Source organism: Pholcus phalangioides, unplaced genomic scaffold (assembly GCF_987345545.1).
Source record: "Pholcus phalangioides strain wild (caught in Gottingen) unplaced genomic scaffold, Ppha-v1.0 ptg000009l_1, whole genome shotgun sequence".
Lineage (NCBI taxonomy): Eukaryota > Metazoa > Arthropoda > Arachnida > Araneae > Pholcidae > Pholcus > Pholcus phalangioides.
Genome location: NW_028301602.1, coordinates 45,398,733 through 45,418,865, shown reverse-complemented (window position 1 = coordinate 45,418,865; position 20,133 = coordinate 45,398,733). Strand labels below are relative to the sequence as shown.

General features: G+C 37.5%; 1 protein-coding gene across 1 annotated transcript in view; it reads right to left on the bottom strand.

Annotated features, from left to right (window-relative positions):
• Window positions 1–4,801: 4,801 nt before the first annotated feature.
• Window positions 4,802–20,133, bottom strand: part of LOC149083180 (SEC14-like protein 2) — a 31,206-nt gene continuing 15,874 nt past the window's right edge. Inside the window, exons 6-13 of the mRNA XM_089236354.1 lie at window positions 17,972–18,065; window positions 16,420–16,514; window positions 14,421–14,499; window positions 11,870–11,950; window positions 10,395–10,481; window positions 9,732–9,838; window positions 6,788–7,097; window positions 4,802–6,598 (exon numbers count right to left, since the gene is read on the bottom strand). Of these exons, the coding sequence (XP_089092480.1) occupies window positions 6,492–6,598; window positions 6,788–7,097; window positions 9,732–9,838; window positions 10,395–10,481; window positions 11,870–11,950; window positions 14,421–14,499; window positions 16,420–16,514; window positions 17,972–18,065 (960 nt within the window). The 3' untranslated portion in view covers window positions 4,802–6,491. The remainder of the gene's footprint in view (window positions 6,599–6,787; window positions 7,098–9,731; window positions 9,839–10,394; window positions 10,482–11,869; window positions 11,951–14,420; window positions 14,500–16,419; window positions 16,515–17,971; window positions 18,066–20,133) is intronic.

The following is a 20,133-nucleotide window of genomic DNA, read 5'->3' as shown; positions in this document are numbered from 1 at the left end:
AAAAATGAACCCAATCTCCAAGTACTCCAACTGACCGAAATCTCTCACCTCGAGGTCACCGTCGAGAGGTATATCCGGAACTTCGACGAATTTCAATGTAGGCGGTGTCTTGGTTTCTCGCACTTTGCTAAAACCTGCGTAAATGATTACAGGTGCATCAAATGTACGGACACACACGAGCCCGGAATGTGTAGCAAGGTGCGAGGCCAAGATACCCCTCAGTGTGTCCTGTGCCTAGGACCACATCCAGCGAACTTCAGAAAGTGTCCGGAATTCCTCAAGATCCAAAAAAATAGGACCTCTTCTAACAAGAGACTTCCCAAGGACTTTCGCATTCAGCCCATGACCATCGAGCCGAGCAAGAAAAAGGCTACCAGAACTTTCTTACCAAGGCCAGTACAACTGAAGTTTAGTGCTTTTCTCCGAAATCAGAAAACTCCACTCCCGGCACCGCCGACGGCATCTCCGGCACTCAATGAAGCCGAACAGCCCCAGGCCAAGTCACCGGTACAGGCTGACTCCTTGACCGTCGCTCCTACGATGACATCACCAAGGTGCCGTCCTAAGAACTTTGAGAAGCTGGCCCAGAAGTCAGTGTCAGAACTGAGAAAACTCGTCGCTAACATGGCAGAGGACAACATCACTGACGGCGTAACTCTGTCACTTTACCGTGACTTCTCAACTCTGGCCGAAAAACTCTGTGGGAAGATCGCCGGGTCCTAAGCCTTCTTTGGGATCAGGTCCTTCCTGCTCTTTCAAATTTCCATACTATCCTCTTTCCAAACCCAAAAAAATCTCTAAAAAAAAAAAACTTTATAATTTAAAAAAAAAAAAAAAAAAAAAACTTTTATTTTTTAACTAACATTTTTTTTTATCTCTTAACACTTTTCCCTATCGACTAGGAACTTTGTTTTTCCTTTCTCTATTTTCAGATCCTAGATTGCAGAGCAGACCAGCCAATCCAAGGGCTCCATCCAGCGGTCCAATCACAGAAGACCAGTCTCTCCGGCTTTCTTCACCAGCTATTATCTCTTCACTAAAACGACTAACAACATGGGGTTGTGACGGCATTACTCAGCTCCGGAATTAATTTTATTAATTCCGAGATCCAGAACCACTCTTCAAAATTTACTACGACACATATTCCTGTCGCATTGTTCACTAAATTCTCTCCCCCGGCACTTTTGTGCAACTCTGCAAAAAATTACGAAATTTAAATTTCACTAGCGGATTCTACCCAACTTTAACCATGGCCCTTGGGTCAAGAAATTTATTTCTTGGCCCATTGACACTTAGCTGCCAGGCCTTTTGTAAGCCGCTGCAATAGCCCTGAGGGCAGGACTCGGCACAAAATTCTCGCATTCCGCATTCCGCATATTATTTCAAGAATAGTTATGATAGTAGTACAAAAAGGCGGTAGAGAAAGAAAACACAACACTCACACAAACATCAATTCTATTGGACAATGACGACACGTGCACAGATCAACGAATGATAGTAGAAAAAAAGTGTTCGAAGACGGCTCGAATCAAATCAGACATTAAAACATCGGACATAAATATTCAACATTCAATAGATTTTCTGCAAAACAATATTTTATCGCGAATGATATATCAGCCAGACATCGAGTTTCGATGGTATTTGTCGTGCATAAACCCTTTAAGTGCCTTGTCTGTCGCAGGTGCCCGATGATAATTAACATATCTCTGTTCATACAGAATGAGACGAACACACGCACAGAGTACTGAAAGAAAAGCGTTTTTTTTTCCTCCCAACAACTTCTCTCTTTCTAACGTGGATCTATTTTTCTCCACATTTTCTTCGTATCCGTCGAAGTAAAAATTTCAGCAAAAGTTTTGGAAGATTGCATTTTATCGACTTTCTGGGGAAGGGGCTGGGGAAACAGCACAGTGTGTCCCATAAATTCGTAGATAGTTTCAGGGCCACCCTTAGGGGTATGCGATAGGCGCGGTCTCACCGGGCCCGCTCTTCGTGAGGCGAATCACGGTAAATTATTGGAGGTTTTCAACACAGTTCTTGAATTATTTCTTGTATTAATTCTGAATTTCCATTAATTCTGGAAATTCCCCCCCCCCCATTAGTTCTAAATTCTCATTCTCATGGATTCTGGGATTATTTCTTCCACTGGTTCTGAATTTTCATAATGGAAATATGAAATTATTTCTTCGATTTGCAAGCCCAAAATTTTTATATATAGGATTAAAGTTAAACTCAAAGTGAATTTTTCAGGTTGGAATGCTTAAAATCGGTTTTCAAAAATCGCGTTATAGCGAAATCGCCTAAAGCGAGGGATACCTATACTCTGACGAACTTTTAACAGGAAATAGACACAGAAAAGTCAAATTATTCAACCCATCTCTAGTTTTTGACTATCTCAGTATACACATGATATGCGATGATTTTATTCAACCTTTGTCTCGTTAACTAAGACACCACGTGATCAGCACTTGCAGCTCGAAGTCATTTCCTAATGCCCTAAAAAATCATGCTAAAAATAACTTTCCAGTGAGCGGAAAGTGTTGGCGAGTCTATGAAGCCATGGAATTGAGTAGTGATATGAAAATTGAGAGTTTTGATTGTTCAGTTGGTCGACTAAATCACCTAAATAGTGCGAAATTCTGTGCAAAAAAAGTCTTGTAGACTGAAATACTATGAGACCAAAAATCAATTTCATGACTAGACTCCTGTTCATTCGTTAATATTAGAACAAAACGGTCTAAAGGACGTTTTGATTGAGAAAAAGCAGCCATTTTCCTGCGAATCCCCCAAGAACCCGACAGAGCAAATACCGTACACTCTTGACTATCCGTGTGGCTACGCAAACTCGTCCATTATAAAATCTCCCGTGATGGTCTAGCCACACCTCAGAACCGGACCGGTTTTGGTACTGGTTAGAGTCAGTGCCGTCTTAGCGCATGGACCCACCCGGGCGGGGCCCGAGGGCCTCAAGAGAAAAAGGGGCCTCACAAAAATGGGATCTGGTTGAGATTTTCGAAAATTTGCCTGGTAGGGCCTCAGAAAAATCATTTGGTCCGGGGGCCCCATGATGCTTTTAAGACGGCCCTGGTTAGAGCGCATGATCACGTGATTAAGGTTTTGGGTAAGGGCAGAAATTTAAATGTTGTTTACCTGGCCGCTGTGGTGGTCGAGTGGTTATCGTGACGGACTCGCGATGCGAGGATCCGGGTTCGAACCCCACAGTGGTGGTCGGCTGAAGTTGGCTGGTTCCCAACTTCAAGGCGCAAATGCGAGCCGATCTCCCCGTAAAAAAGTCTCGCCACAGAGAGCAACAGTCCTACAACGATAAATCATTCAATCATAACACTTCACTCATAGTTAGAAAAACTAGTGGCAGATGGCAGCACTACACATAACAAGCATTACAGAGAAACAAAAAACTTCACGTCAGGTTTCACTACACGTACACGCACATTCCCGCATGTACCGATTCGTTGGGGGTTCCGCGGCGGGGGATGCATGTGTGGTGTAGCAGTAGTAGGTAGGGCCTCCAAAAAAATGGCTCGGGCAACCATGATGTTCTTAAGTCAGCCACCTCGTTGGGCAATTTGCCTGTTGTGGCGTTGTATTTGTATTTAACCATGATTTTCAGAAGACATTCGATCCCGTCCAACATGGTAACCTCTCGAAGCGTTTACACGAGATTGGGAACAACTTACTGAATTGGATAGAATTGTGGTTAAGAGATAGGTCACAACGGGTTATGGTAAACGGCGAATTCTTTGATTGGACAGGTGTCACAAGTGGACTCCCTCAAGGAAGTGCCCTTGGCGAACTCCGCCCTTCCGCCAAATTAGGCCGGATAGTCCAGAGTCTACTCTCTACTGTAATGGATATTCACTTATAACGAGAAGTCCGTTATAACGACAATTTTACTCGTGATTGTGAACTGTCGTAATAAAGGACTTTTACATACTAAATATAGTTCAATGAACTTGCGATGTTGAGAAGAAACAAGAACTGACTTCATTTTATAACTAAGATGTGCCAGATCTCTCTTAAGGTTGAAGACAAAAAATGAAACTACATTCAGATGTTAAGTTATATATTTCTAATCTCTCGCAATCAAAAAACCATAGCTACAATGCAATTATATTGTAACTATTTTAAGCGTTTCAAGGTTTACTATGCTGAATGTACAACAGTTTCCATTATAGATAAATACAGGGGGGATTTGGAAAAACTTGAAGAGGTTTATTATTAATACTGAGTCCGTGCCTTTTATTCACTGTGACGCAGATTTCCATACGGTTTCTTCTTCTTCCCCAGGTTACATTTGCATGTATGGTGTTTTTTTTTTCTTCCGATAAATTTCAATAGGAATGCCGTTTTAACGCTTGCGGAGCGGCCGTTTCGAAACGCGCAATCGATTTTGCGTTTCATGTTGGACCATGCATTCTCTGATGACAATTGTTTGTATCGGTGTGTACTATCACCTCTTAAAGTTTTCCCCATCTTTTCTGAATCTCCCTGTATAATAAATGAATAGCGGAGAAAAAAGAACACCATGCATGCAAATGTAACCTGGGGAAGAAGAAGTAACCGCATGCAAATCTGCGTCACAGTGAATAAAAGGCACGCGCGGACTCAGTATTAATAATATCTATACTCGAAGCTGATACAGGTTTTCGTCTTTAAAAAAATTGACATTGAAAAAAAGAATCTAGAGAAACACTTGCCAGAGACTGTCTCGTCTTGTAATTCCCGCATCACAATTTACACGAAGAAAAAGAATTACGGGCTCCGAGAAATGCAATTAACGTACACAACAAAGAGACATTGTCTTTTTTATTCGGAACACTTTTTCACGCATATACATAAAAGGCTTGGTACCGTTTCGTCCTTTCCCGGTTCATCTTCAAGTCGAAATGGTACCGTTTTCATCTTGCCCCTCTCCTTCCCTATGTCTATAGAGCAGCGGTTCTCAACCTTTTTTGACTCGCGGAGCCCTTTTCAGTATATAATTTCCATGGCGGAGCCCTGTTTGACTCGAGGAGCCTTTTTTGGAACATAATTTTATGGCAGAACCTGGTATGTCTGTCTTATTTACTCATCTATCAGATTTACTGATTCATTTTATTTTCCTCGACTCGCCGCGGAGCCCCTAGGAGGCTATAGAGTATAACGCTCAATCAAGATGAAACACCCCGTGCTTCCACACTGGAATAAATACCAGTGATTGTTGTAACAAGAACTTTATCATAAATAGGGCTGCTATAAATACACTCTATACTAGGTATTCCAATCACACATTGAAGTGTTTTGCGAGACGGTCACGATTCCTCTCGTTTATTTCTAATCGAACTTCTATCGTAATGAAAAAAACACCATTCGAATAAAACTTTTTTTTCTTAAAAATCGGTAATTTAAAAATTAAGAGCATCTTCGATAAAAACTGATTCAAAAAAAATTTGTAGGAGGGGATAATATGGTATGTTTATCTCTCTTGAGAGAGTACGTTCGTATGCAAATACAGACAGTCTTTATCTTTTTAAAATAAAACTTGCTCTTTTATTTTTATTCATTTATTTTATTTATTTATTTTTTGGTGAAAAATTACTAAAAATCAGTTGCAAACATCTATCGATACAATTAAACATTAAGCACAAAAATTACATTTGAATGACTTTCCATTGAAAAAAAAATTATTTTCAAATTTACTGGAAAAAAAAGTTATTATAGCAGCTTTAAAATTATTCTCCGATTTAAAGTTAAATTTTTCTAGCTTACAAAAAAAATCTATCATCCTTTTTCGTAAACCTAATACCCCCCCCCCCCTCACCATGTTTCACATATACAGCAACTAGACTATATGTTGCTTCCAAAAAGAATTTGTCATATTTTTCCGGTGTTTGGGAATAATCGCCTGTTCGTAGTCCTATTAAATTTCATGTCCAATGAATCAGGTTTAACGGACATATACATAATCGTCGATTCGGAAGAATTAAGGATTATTTCATTTCAGAATTTCATTAGAATTATAAAATTATAACTATCAATTCTTCTTGATAAATTCTGCGTCATTCATACTTTCGGGGGGGGGGACCTTATTTCGAGTTATTTCAAATTTTGCGCTTCTCGCTTTGAAATCACTAAAGTAATTTTTTTTTTCACTTTGGTTAGGTAGCCAATGAGCATCAAGTACAACAATGGGTACTTCACTTGGCATTTTATCCGAAATGAAGACAACCCATCCCACCCCCCTCTTGTAAGGTGTTATCATCCGAGTATGTAGCGCCACTATTTTGCCGTAAGGATGAAATGGGAAAAGACGAATTGGTACATCACCTATAGAAAAGTGCTCAGTACAGGTATCACGGATTACAAAAAAGTTCACTTTTTCTACACGATTTTCCTCCAACAGAAAACCTCATCGAAAACATTTTCTGTAGATGCAGGAGTAATGACGTGCACAGCAATGGTACATAAATACATGAATCATGCCTGTGATATCAGTCGGTTATGCATATGTTTTCTCCATTCGGTAGAGTGAGGGTCACCCGACAATACAGTTCTTTAGACCGTAACCAGCTGAATGCGTTATCGAACACGAGACTATCTGCAACAACGAAAAAACAAATATTGATCAATACATGATTAGGATATTAAAACAAATTTGAATTAGTGTAGTAGCACAGACTAAATAATCAAATTTCATAATTTGATGAGATACAATTTTTTTTTTCAAATTCAACTAGTGATGTTGGAATGAAAGGTTTTCGAAAATAGAATATAAATGAAAACTAACAGATTCCAGATTCTTGGCACTGGTAAATTCCCTCCTCGGAGAACATCCACGTGTGCACTCTCTGTAACTTCACGATGTCCGTCGATTCCTTGAACTTCTTACTTTTCTGGAACTTCAGACCGAAGGCGATGTCGCGATTCATCGTTTCGAACTGCCATTGGATGCACGATCCTGGCTCGGTGACCTCGATGTCTATGGTCGCTTTGGACATGCGAGGGATGCTCAGTTTCTTCACTCCGGGCTCTCCCACGAGATGGTGTTTGGCGTTGTTGTCGTAATAGGTCTCTGGAATCACTCCTCCAAAACATATCTATTATGTCAGTAGGGAGAAAGAACATACATCGTCAGTAAATTCGAATATGCGGAAAACGTTCAAAGCATAATCTGTATATATTTTTGTATTTATATATATATATGAAAGAATTTGTGAATACATTAAATACGCCCAAACAACTGTACCGGTACGACACATAGTTTTCGAGAAAAATGCAAAAGAAAAGTATGACGTCATATCCGGAGAAAGAAAAATAAAAAAAACTTTTGGAAAAAAAATTGGAAACATGAACGCACACAATCGGTATCTACATGCCTCGATATACGCGGTGGACATTTTGAACCTCTTCCTATGTAAACATACGAATACTGATGTTCATATGTTTCCAATAAAGTTTTTCTTCTTTGCACCGGATATGACGTCATACTTTTCTTTCGTATTTTCCTCGAAAACTATGGGTCGAGGTTTTGTATAGGCTATATATAAACTGAAGAGCCAAAAAAACTGGTACAGGCATGCGTATGCAAATAAAGAGATATGGAACCAATCAGAGTACGGCGCTGCGGTCGGCAACGCCTATACAATACAACAAGTGTCTGGCATAGTTGTTAGATCGGTTACTGCTGCTACAATGGCAGGTTATCGAGATTTAAGTGAGTTTGGACGTGGTGTTATAGTTGGCGCACGAGAGATGGGACATAACATCTCCGAGGTAGCGATGAAATTTGGATTTTCACGTACGGCCATTTCACGAGTGTACCGTCAATATCGAGAATCCGGTAAAAAATTAAATCTACGACATCGCTGCGGCCGGAAAAAGATCATGCAAGAACGGGACTGACGAGAATCATTAAACGTGACAGACGTGCAACCCTTCCGCAAATTTCAATGCTGGGCCATCAACAAGTGTCAGCGTGCAAACCATTCAACGAAACATCATCGATATGGGCTTTCGGAGCCGAAAGCCCACTCGTGTACCCTTGATGACTGCACGACACAAAGCTTTACGCCTCGCCAAGGCCCGACATCACCGACATTGGACCGTTGAGGGCTGGAAACACGTTGCCTGGTCTGACGAGTCTCGGTTCCAATTGCTTCAAGCTGATGGACGTGTACGGGTATGGAGACAACCTCATGAATCCATGGACCCTACGTGTCAACAGGGGACTGTTCAAGCTGGTGGAGGCTCTGTGATGGTATGGGGCGTGTGCAGTTGGCGTGATATGGGACCCCTGATACGTCTAGATACAACTCTGACAGGTGACAGGTACGCACCCATTCATGTCCATTGTGCATTCCGACGGACTTGGACAATTTCAGCAGGACAATGCGACACCCCACACGTCCAGAATTGCTACAAAGTGGCTCCAGGAACACTCTTCTTACTTCAGACACTTCCGCTGGCCACCTAAATCCCCAGACATGAACATTATTGAACATATCTGGGATGCCTTGCAACGTACTGTTCAGAAGAGATCTCCACCCCCTCTTACTCCTACGGATTTATGGACAGTCCTGCAGGATTCATGATGTCAATTACCTCCAGCACTACTTCAAACATTAGTCGAGTCCATGCCACGTCGTGTTGCGGCACTTCTGCGGGCTCGCGGGGGCCCTACACGATATTAGGCAGGTTTACAAGTTTTTTTGGCTCTTCAGTGTATATATCGAAACGTGCAAGGCATATTCTATGTATCCTTTTTTATACTTCGCACTGTTTTTTGTGTACCCAGTTTTCGCTATCAATATATTATTATTTTCGGATATTATTTTCAAAAGGGAACATTTCCATTTTTTTCCGAAATGTACTTTTCAACGATTTCTGAATCTTTGGAATGAGCTCTGTCCGATTATGCATCAGAAATTATTCCAACGGGAATAGTTTTGGTCGAAATCACAATGTAAAGTTGGTCGTTTCTACCAAAAGGGAAAATATATCCTCCTTGTTCATTCACTTCGGTATTTCTCATTCAAAGGAAGCATAATAAACCAGTTTTCCTTTTATGGTGTAAAAGTTTTTTTTTCTTCAAAATTCATATTTTTCAGAAAGAATTTCAAAGTCGTATTATACACTAGAATATCTCGATAACGGACATCCCATGGGACCGAAAGTTTTGTCCGCCAACGAGGAGTATCCGTTAATGGACAGAGAAATAAAAACCGTAGACGAGTCCCATCGACGTTTTTCAAAAAAGTATTCTTTGGCGGAGGTGTCCGCTGACGGGAGTGTCCGTTATGGGAGGCTCCACTGAAGAATGATCGTGTTTTTTGTTATTCACGAGACAGAAGTAAGAGTATACCTTACTTAGCTAAATGAAACCTTCTGGAATCAGTGGGGGGCGTAGAAATGTCCTCTTTTTCATACTTAACCAGTTCTAATTTTAATCAAAAGGTAATACTTCTACTAATTTGCTTTTCAAACGGAATATTTCAAAAATTTGAATTTAAATAACTTCCTTGGATGATCAAGAAACATAATATTTAAAAATTCTTGTGCCATTCTCCCATATATTACCTGTTGGGATATTTTCGTAAAGCAGTCCATTCCGGAGAAAAAAGTTTTTTTACTTCTATTGTGTAAATTTAGCAAAATTGGAAACGTTCCCTTTTGAAAATAAGCTCCTCAGTTATCGTTCATTATAAGTTGTATGAAGAAAGGAATCTCCTCACCATCGTTGTGCACCTGGGATTACCATCCGGGTCAGTGATGGATCCTCCTAGAAATGCGGGCAGCTGCTCAGCATCAAAGAACTTTCGAAGATCTTCTTTATATCCATCTGGAATCATTATAGAAAGTAATTGTTGAAATTTGAATTATCAGGATCTCTAAACGTTAAAGAAGACGGAAATTTCGAATTTCAACTTCGAAGCAATTGTTATTTGAAATACGTTTGCGATTTCGGTTTCCAGGAAAATCATGTTATCGCTTTGTAAGAACCAGTTCTCCTTCAATTAAGAAAAATTACAGTATTTTGTAACTTTGTAGGACAAGTGGGGGGGGGGGGTTGCATTTTCAAGATATTACAAAAATCAGAGGAATGTAAATTTTTGTCAATTAAGTGATGTTTCAACATGGTAAAATGTATGTGGTATGTATAACTTTGTTAAATACGTCGCGCGTCTGAAATACTTCTAGTTAACTGATTCTCTGCTGCGTTTGCGATTCCTGACTACATAATAGCTATGGACCCTGTGTGTTCTGATACAAAAACATTGTTTTTAACCAAGAGAAAAAAATTGCAGCACACGTAATAGTAATACGTACTATGTTGTGGATATGGATAAATACGTAAATATGGTTTGACACACACACAACTGTTTTCTTTATCTTACCTTTACCAAATATTTTTATTTTGTCGACAGTTGCTTGTGTTAGGAAAGGCTTCACGATAGAATACACCATGTAGAAATAACTGGATGCTGAAATATTAAAAAGAGAAAAGAAATTATATCTGAAAAAGCAGAGAAAATGATACAGCTTTGTTATAAAAATTCCAGAACAAAGTAACAAATATTGATGCTTACATGTGTAAAACTTTATTGTGTAAAATTTTATTGTGTAAAACTGGTTTTACACAATAAAATTTTGATAAAAGTCCTTTTATGAAAATTCAACCAATAAGCGTATCGGTTGTATTCGAGCAAATGTAACCAATAGGGTTACATTTGCTGGATAAATGCAACCATTTATTGGTGGTTTTTCAAAAATTTGGTAAAAGACCTTTTATCATACTTTTATAGTGTAATAACGGACTAGGCCAATATTACACTAGAAAAGCTTTATAAAAATTATTTTATAAAACTTGACAAATGCAATTTATAAGCTTATCGGTCGCATGCACTCGAATGTAACCGATGAGCTTTGTTAATTGCATTTTTCAAGTTTTGAAAAACAACTTTTATAAAACTTGGAAAATGCAACCGATAGGCTTATTGGTTGCTTTTTTTTAAACTTTTGTAAAAGTTCTTCGATTAAACTTTTATAGTGTAATCTCGGCCCTGCACGTATACGCTGGAAAAACTATGCTTCTTCTCAGTCTTCTGACTAGCATTCTAAATGTTGCTATAGATCAGTGGTTTTCAAATCTGAGAGAGGGGTTCGCCTCTAAAATTATTGTCGAAAGAGTGTCACGCTTCCAGTCACGTTCCGAAAACTTTGGGAACCACTACCATAGATTTTGCAGAAGTATTTATCAAAGTAATTGTCGCGGCACCCACGGGAGTCGTGATGAGATATTGATGTGTGCCTATTCGTTGTTTTGAACTGGCTCTTTGTTAGACCATTTCAAGAAGCTGCGGATAGAAGTAGGCTAAGCCAAGGAAGCCACGACTGGCAATGGTTTGGAAACCACTGCTTTAAAGGGAGGTTCTGAATCGTTAGGCTCAAGCATAACTAGTCTTTCGAAATTCACCGTACAAACCTGACACCTTAACCAAATACACTATCACAGAAGTGGATGGAAGGCGACAGTACCAGCAGAACACGAAACAAGCACAACTCCGACAATATAAATACGTTAGGGCTAGACATATTGGAGTATGCACGCACAATAGACTTAATGGTTCCTGCATGCATGCACCAATCCCGAAGAGGGAAGAAAAATTTTTTGGCTGAAATGTCTGGATTTGGGAAGTCCTACTGTATGTGAAAATGCAATTTTTCGCATATTTTTTGAATTTTTATAACTTTTTCAAAATTAATCTTATGCGAAATTTCTGCAAACCCCTTACGTACGTATGGTATGAAGATATATGATATATTTAATTTTAAAAAGCAAATTTTACACATTTTAGGGAGAGATACATACCATTTATGACGAAGGCTCTCTTCAGTCTCTCGACATAGTTGGCTTCGTAATATTTTACGAACAATAAATATAATTCGATCGCTGTAAATAATAATGAAAAAATGAAACTTCTTTTATCTCGGGCAATACCACACACCGTATTCTAAAAATTCAGGAATATTCTCATCATAATAACAATTTATTAACAGAAATTATAGAAAATATCGTCGCAAACAAACGTGTTTATAGATATTCTTTGTATTAGTATCAAAATACAGTTTATCATTTCCCTATGTATGTGTCATGGTTAATGTGATAAAGGGGTTGTTGTACATAATAAACCGATTATTATGCATAATCAACGAGCGTTTTGGTAAGTTCGATGAATTTACCTAAATTTACCAACGCTTATGCAGAGTATCCACTCGTTCGTAAGTTTGATTAAATTAATTACTTTTACCGGTGATTATGCATAGTACCCAAGTGTCGTTGGGTACTATGAAATAGTACTACTACAAAAACAGTTGGGTCTTCTGTCACAAAGAAAAAAAAGCTCTTTAATTGAGAAAATGTATCGGTCTTAGACTGGCCATCGATGAGTCCTGATTTGAATCGTATTAGGAATGTATGGGGAGAGGGGCATACATACTTACAATAAATGTGTTTGCGAATGAAATACAGTATTTTCGACTGAGATTAAGATATGGAAGGATGCCAAGGGTTGTTGTCTGGAAAGATTTCACTGAAAGCCTCGTGTATCGTCTTGTATTTTACATGTTTGTGCACGTAATAAATGTTTAGAAAACTGATGCTGTGTTTTCATCTTTGAAGCCTACATATGCTACAATAGCCCAATGTTATGGGTTATGCATGCTTACCAATCGTCTTGTTATTTTTAATACTTTCGCCGGCAATAACCAAGAGTCGTTCGTAAATTAGAAAAATTCGTAAACTTGAAAATTATCGCCTTTATCTGTGAATATGCATAATAACCAAGTGTAATTGGTGAATTTGATAAATGTGAAAAAAAATCCAAATGAGTCGAGTATGTGTGTGATGAATATAGTCGGACCCCGATATAGTGATAAAAAATTGTGCAATTATACCCCGATATGATGGTAAAACACACGTATGAATTATTATGTATATCATATAATACGATTCATCATGTTCATCAACGACGCACGTATTATTCATAATCGCCGGTAAAAGTGCTCAAATTTAGGGAAATTTATCAAATTTACCAAAATGGTTGGTAAGTTGATGGTAACCATAATAACCGGTTATCATGTATAATAATCGAATTTATCACATTTACTGTAACATGTATACAATAAAACCTGTCTTCAACGGAATCGCAAGGGACCGAGATTTTTTCCGTTGAGCACAGGTTTCCGCTTAATAGAGGTTCAATTGACATAATGAGTAAAATTATGTACGGATGTCGTATGCAATTGAAGTACATTATAATAAAAATAAATCACTTGAAAATAAATTAGTTGATTTAAATGTACATGAAATAAATGTACATTATTTACTTTATGATTACTAAATATTTAGGTTTTGAACATCTCTATATGAAACTTCACCCCACACTGTTTTTCATCTGAAATGACTACATTTACGTTCTTTTTGACTTATTCTGAAATTGTCAATGAGGGTGGCAAGATCTGTCATGTCTGGTTCAATTTGTACATCGTCGTCTATATTTATGTAATTCTCAGCATCAGGGCCGTAACTAGGATTTTGGATGGGGGGGGGGGGGGCAACAGCTCCCCTGACCACTGTAAATGCCACTTCCTAAGTTTTGTCACCTGACCTCTCCCCGCCTGCCTCTAATTCCGGCCCTGCTCAGCACTTGCAATCACGGGAAGCAGCTTGCATAAAATTTTGTAAGGCCGGGATGAAAGTTTGATAAAAGTCCTTTTATAAAACAAAAAATGCAATCAATAAGGCCTGTGGTTGCATTTTCTTGAATGTAACCAATAACTTTATCGGTTGGATTTTCAAGTTTCATAAAAGGACTTTTATAAAACTTTTATAGTATAATCCCGGCCTAAGTCGTTGTATATCATTTGGAAATCTAACCATTACACTGATTTAACCCGTAAAAAAATGCTTACCGAAAAATTGTGTTACAATTTCACAGAACGCAATTGTTTCACTACATGTGACTTTTCAAAAACCACAGCGTCAAGTGTACGGCAACGGTTTCTACAAATCTAACGATGGGTGCCAACGATTCTTGCCAATGCGAGTTAGAACTCGCATTGGCAAGAAGTCATCGTATTAAAAATTTTGATGGAAGAACTAATATTTTCTATGATACTTTGGCCAATTGGTCGCGAAACAGTCAGTGTTTGTGTGAAATTTTCCGTTAAAATTTTCCTTTCCGTTTCCGCGTTAGACAGGTTCCGTTTAATCCAGGTTTGTTAATGTGTATTTTGGCATTGAAATCACGGGACAACGATTTTTTTCCGTTAAAGATAGGTTTCCGCTTGATACAGGTTCCGTTGAAGACAGGTTTTACTATATAAGTTATATAATACAGTATAACAATAGCAAAAATTACCTTCTTTCAGAGTTACTTGAGTTAAAGAAACATGCTCTATGTCGATTACATACGTCCATTGCTCGTGAACTTTGACACTCTGTAAGACACCAAAACAATCTTTAGCAAGAGAACAACTGGAAAATGAATTTTATACAGTTCCGTGAACCGCTACTTCACGCGTTACAATACTTCACTCTAAAACTTGATTTAAAAATTCGAACGAACTTGTAGTAGCAAAGTCTACCGCAGCGAGTTCAGAGTCAAGATAATTAGACTACGAAATCCGCCTCTGCTCACAATAATGGAGCTTATTTGCAGTGTTCATGAAGTCTTAGCACCGGAAATGCTTTGCATCACACAATTTTAGTAGTTTACAGAATACGAAAATATTAACTGCATTATTTGAGGTTATGTAGTTTACGGCCATGTCTCTCATAACCTGCAGCAAGGCTTAGACCTTTTTCAGACCCCTCTATAGTGAATTTATAGCGTGGAAAAAAATACGTGAATCGTCCATTGGGCTATGTTTACGGTATTATGTAAAGAAATGATAACTATATATTGTGATGAACACAAACGAAGAATTACTCCATTTCTTAATGTTTTTTCTTGGCCATTCAGTTCGTGCAATAAATTCATTATTTCTTGATAACAGAATAATATCTATATATAGATAATATTTTATCTACATAACCAGGAAAGGATCCGTGCCGGGGTCGAAGGCGCGCACCTCCCTAGAAAAATTTAATCATTCAATTCTTCAAATATACATATATATATATATAGATAGATTTGATTCCAATATAATACCATTGAATTAATTTTCAACGAACAAATTTGATGAAATCGGAAAAGAATTATTTTCGGGAGTCCTGACTGGAAAAAAAAATGTACCCCCGTCTAAAATACTGGTCGTATGGTTCATCCCGCGCCTTCACGAGAAGCTTCGGTTAGGGTTACCAGATCCGCGGGAACTGAGAAAGGAGGACGTATGCGCACACACCCTTAGTGCACGTATCCCAATTTTCCCAGCAGATGGTGCCACTATTCCAACTGATAAAACCGGCCACAACAATAATTTTTCCCAACTCTAAAACTGAACCGCTAAATAAAAAGCAGAAACAGAAAAAATTCTGGGAATTTCGATGTCTATTGGTGAATGGGTGTGGGGGAAAAACACAAAACACTCATATCAATGAAGAAATATATGTTTCAAAGTGAAAAACAAAAAATTCCCCTGAAAGAAAGAAAATAATTCTGAAAACCTGAAAAGGAGGACAAAAGGGTGAATTTTCCGAAACGTAGAAGGATGGTTGGTAACCCTATCTTTGGTGGTAAGAAACACGGGGAAGGGAAAAAGGGGATTGTTTTTATACAGTTTATTGTGTTTCTTCTGGCCGCACGGAAAAAAGTGCCAGGGATACTGATGCTCTGACATCCTCATCTTCTATCTTTAAAATTTATTCTATTTCTTTTAAATCTACTGTATCTTATAATAGAATCTATTTTAATTATAATTTAGAATATAGTTAAAATTATTGATATACTACATATATCTTAATACTAATAATATTATTTATAGATATATCTTCTTTTTCCCCTTTATATATTAGAATATAATGCATTGAAGGAGAGTAGAGTGGTAATTTATTCACAATTTGCAAAAAACTGTTGCCGAGGGCAACCACTGAAACTAAAATGATTATTTTGAAAGTTGTTAAGATATCGGTTAGGCTCACTGCACAAATTAGTTAATGTTGCGTTGATAGAGAATTATTATTTTTGTTCTACATACAGATAATGTGAAAAATAATTTGAAAAAAGAAGAATTGTAGAGTACCCGTATCCCCTGAGGTCAAAAGAAAACATTCTACAGCAAGAAAAAATCAACACACACACACACACACACACACACACACACACACACACACACACACACACACACACACTTAAAAAAATAAAACACTGCATATCGTTATTGTAAACTAAAGATCAATGAGTTTTTCGTTATTCTTACGTTTTCAGACAGTTTCTCCATATAAAGCACATCACATTGCAAATCATGGAAAGCTCTTTGAAGAATTTCGAGTTTCTTCGCCGACTTCAACAACCCTAAAAGGTATTATCAAATATATATGGTGCCTCCTAGTAAGCGCTAATGCGGCCTTTATCTCAGCAACTGTCCGTCGTAGAGGTATGGTTCCAATTTAATAACTACTCAAAATGTGTTCAGGAATCACTTTGTACCAATTTCAAAAGTGAAAATACAGTGTGTCACAAAATAAAAAACTCTAAATTTTTATGGGGGGGGGGATCCCCTGTTCTCTAACTTCCAATTAAAAAGTCGTTGACCGGTATCAAAGCATACTACTGGTAATAGTACCCTGAGGCCAACAGAAAAAATTTCACGTTTCTAAGTGTAATATTCGCCAAGATATTTGAATCGAAAAATCGGAGAAACGTTCTGAAAGAACAGCAATAACAAACGAACAACGCTCCTTTCCCTCATTTTTATGCTGTCCTTTCCCAACCGTTCTCGGACTTTTGTTGGGCTCAGTAGTGACAAGGCAACAACTTTCCAATTGAAAGTTAGAGGCCAAGGGGACCGTATAAAAATTTCGATTTTGTTCTTAATCTCGTTACACACTGTAGTTTCGTTTCACTGTCAAAATTGGTACAGGGTAATTTTTAAGGACATTTGAGCATTTCTTAAATTGGAATCATACCTCTACAACGGATGGTTGATGAGACGAAGGTCGCGTTAGCACTTACAGGAAGACATACTGCACAATCAGTCGGAAAATTTTAATCAAAAATAAAGAAGGTAAATAGCATTTACAAAGATCACGGAAACAGACAATAAATTCGCAATTAATTTAAATACATGCAATTTTCGAAGAAAGTTCCTTGTTTTTTATTCGGTGAGTTATAATGAAGCTGGAACTCTTCAAAACAGATTTCCAAGTGCGTAACGAAAAACAATGAGCATTTGCGTAAGGACGGAATCCCTACTTAGAGACACTGCCGGGTTTTTTCTCAAGGAAAAACACCTGCATTTCTTTTTTTTACCACTCTTCATCACAAACAGACACAATATGTTTTGCGCTCTTTTTTCCTTGACTTTTTTTTTAGTGAAATCTCTGATAATGATCGAACCCTTTCAAATAGGATCAGTTTCAACTTTGCCCCCATTTCAGCGCACTATCAAATGACAGAATTTTCCCAATCTGAAAAAGAAATGTCGGTGTATACCCCCCCCCCTTTTTTTGTTGCTCTTTCGTAGTTTTCTACAATTACTACAGTTACAATTTGTTATAACTTTTTTATGCATGTATGGTTAAGTAGTAGTAGTAGTTATAATTTTGAAAGTTATATAAATGTATATATGGAAGTTTGAAGAATAAAATAAACCTTGGAAGAATTCGAAATTTTTAAAAAAATGTAATAATTTTAAGTTATGGGAATAAATATGTGACATTGGTATTATTTATTGAAAATGTTTGTTTTCTTAAAATCATACTACTATAATAACCATTGTAATAGATAGATGTATTAGTTTAATCAATCACCTCTTATATCAAGGGTTCCGAAACTATAATAAAGAGCTATATCACCATCGTTGTCCAAAAAACGACGGCTCCTTGGGAAGTATTTCTTGAATACCTAGACATTTTTAGAGAAGAAAATCATTGAAAAATACAACTGTTCACACACACACACACATATAAATAAGGTCGTAAATGAAATCAATATTTTAATTCTCTCAAGAGAAAGAGATATCGGTTAACACATAAGATATAACTACAACAGCGGTTATACGCATGATCTGCGGGTCACACGTGGTCTTCGTAGCTGTTTGCTGTGGTTCGCCTAGCAAAAAAAGCTTACATAGTTACATAATTTATACAGTGAAACCACCCCTAAAGGACACCTTCCCATTAATGGACACTTTTGATCCTCGGTCCCGGTTTTAATGTATTTCACTCCCCTTAAGCGGACACTCTCGATAGCGGACAGTATAATCAAGCAAACTAGGTTTTTTTTTTTTTTTTTCGATTCACCGTAGAAATAACTTTGTTAAAACATGACTTTTTAACAAAATTACTAACCGATATGATATGAATATGACAAATCATCGATTAATTACTTAATTAACTGAACATAACTATAGTCCAGGATATGGTGAATTGGAATGGTCATGTGTTGGTTTCATTTGCACATGTTGATACATGAGAAGAAAGCCAATATTGCGATACTAAAAATGTCTTTTATGCTTAATTAAAAAGTTCATATTCATTTAAAAAACCACCCTGTACAAATATAAAGACATTTCAGTTTCTCGCTGATCTGCACGGGATTATGCAACTTTTTCTATCGCTTTTTCCACTGTTGAAATTGAATGTGGACAATTTACTTTACGTTCACTTTTCTGACACCCTGAGTTAATTGCGACCATAGATTCCACCGTAAATATTGTTCGTCTTGATGGGTAGCACCTCCGATTTTTTCTAAACAATTTACGTTACGATTTTTTCTAAACAACACCATAAATGAACGATAAAAAAAAAGAAAACATGTGCCTGTGACTGCCGTGATTTATTTTATTTCCCATGTAATCAACATAATGAAAGGTTGACGCTCCAAGTTTCATTCGGCAACACTGAAAAGGAAGAGCTGAAATCTTCTATACGTTCGCTAAAGATGATCTGCAAGGTTTTTACCCCACCTGTGCGAACATAGCATGGCGGGTGCGAGTGGCGCAGTAGTAAGATGCTCGTCTATCATCATCAAGGTTACCGTCCCGACCGCGGGTTCGATCTCGAAGAAAAACCTTTCTTTACGGAATTTGAGGCGACCACCGATAGATGGTGCCTCAATATACTCTCGCCGAAAGTCCCTTCAGTCCAAGACGAGGATAGAAGCACAATATGACTTTCGCTATATATATATATAAATATATATATAGTATGCATCAAAAGAACCAGATTTCAATGAAAAAATTCAAAAGTTAGAGTATAGCGCCACAAAAGGCTGCTTTATACTCATAACTCGAAATTATAAATTAGATATTATGAAAAGGCGAAAAAATGAGAAGTAATTGAAAAATTGAAAAAATTAGGAAAAATATGGATCAATGAGGAGGTCGTTCTCAAGGGAAAACCCCCCACATTGCTCCAAACTGCAAAAATGTTTCTAATGATGGTAAGCCTATAATAGGCATAAAATTACTATCAGTTTCCCCCGACATTTTTGCGATAAAAAAGCTTTGGAAGTCAAAAGGCAAAAATGGGAATACACAATTATAATCAAACAAATATGAAAAACAAATGAGTAGCATAATATAAAAATATATATACACAAAGTGAGTAAAAATTGAAAAATTAGAATAATTGAGGATTGAAGAAAACATACCAAGAGTTAGACATTTTAAAACATGCCGCCTGAATTAACTATTAGGAAAACGCGGGTGAAATTTTGAAACCCAAAAAAGAAGATGGATAACCGTTGCCACTCAATTTAATTTTTTTTTCAGAATATGCTTCTAAAAAATCCTTAGCAAACCTGTAATAAATGCTAAGGATTTTTTTAAAAGCATTAGAAATATTTTTGCAGTTTGGAGCAATGTGGGGGTGGGGGGGGGGAAGGGGATTCCCCCTTGAGAAGGAACTCCTCATTGATCCATATTTTTCCTAATTTTTTCAATTTTTCAATTACTTCTCATTTTTTCGCC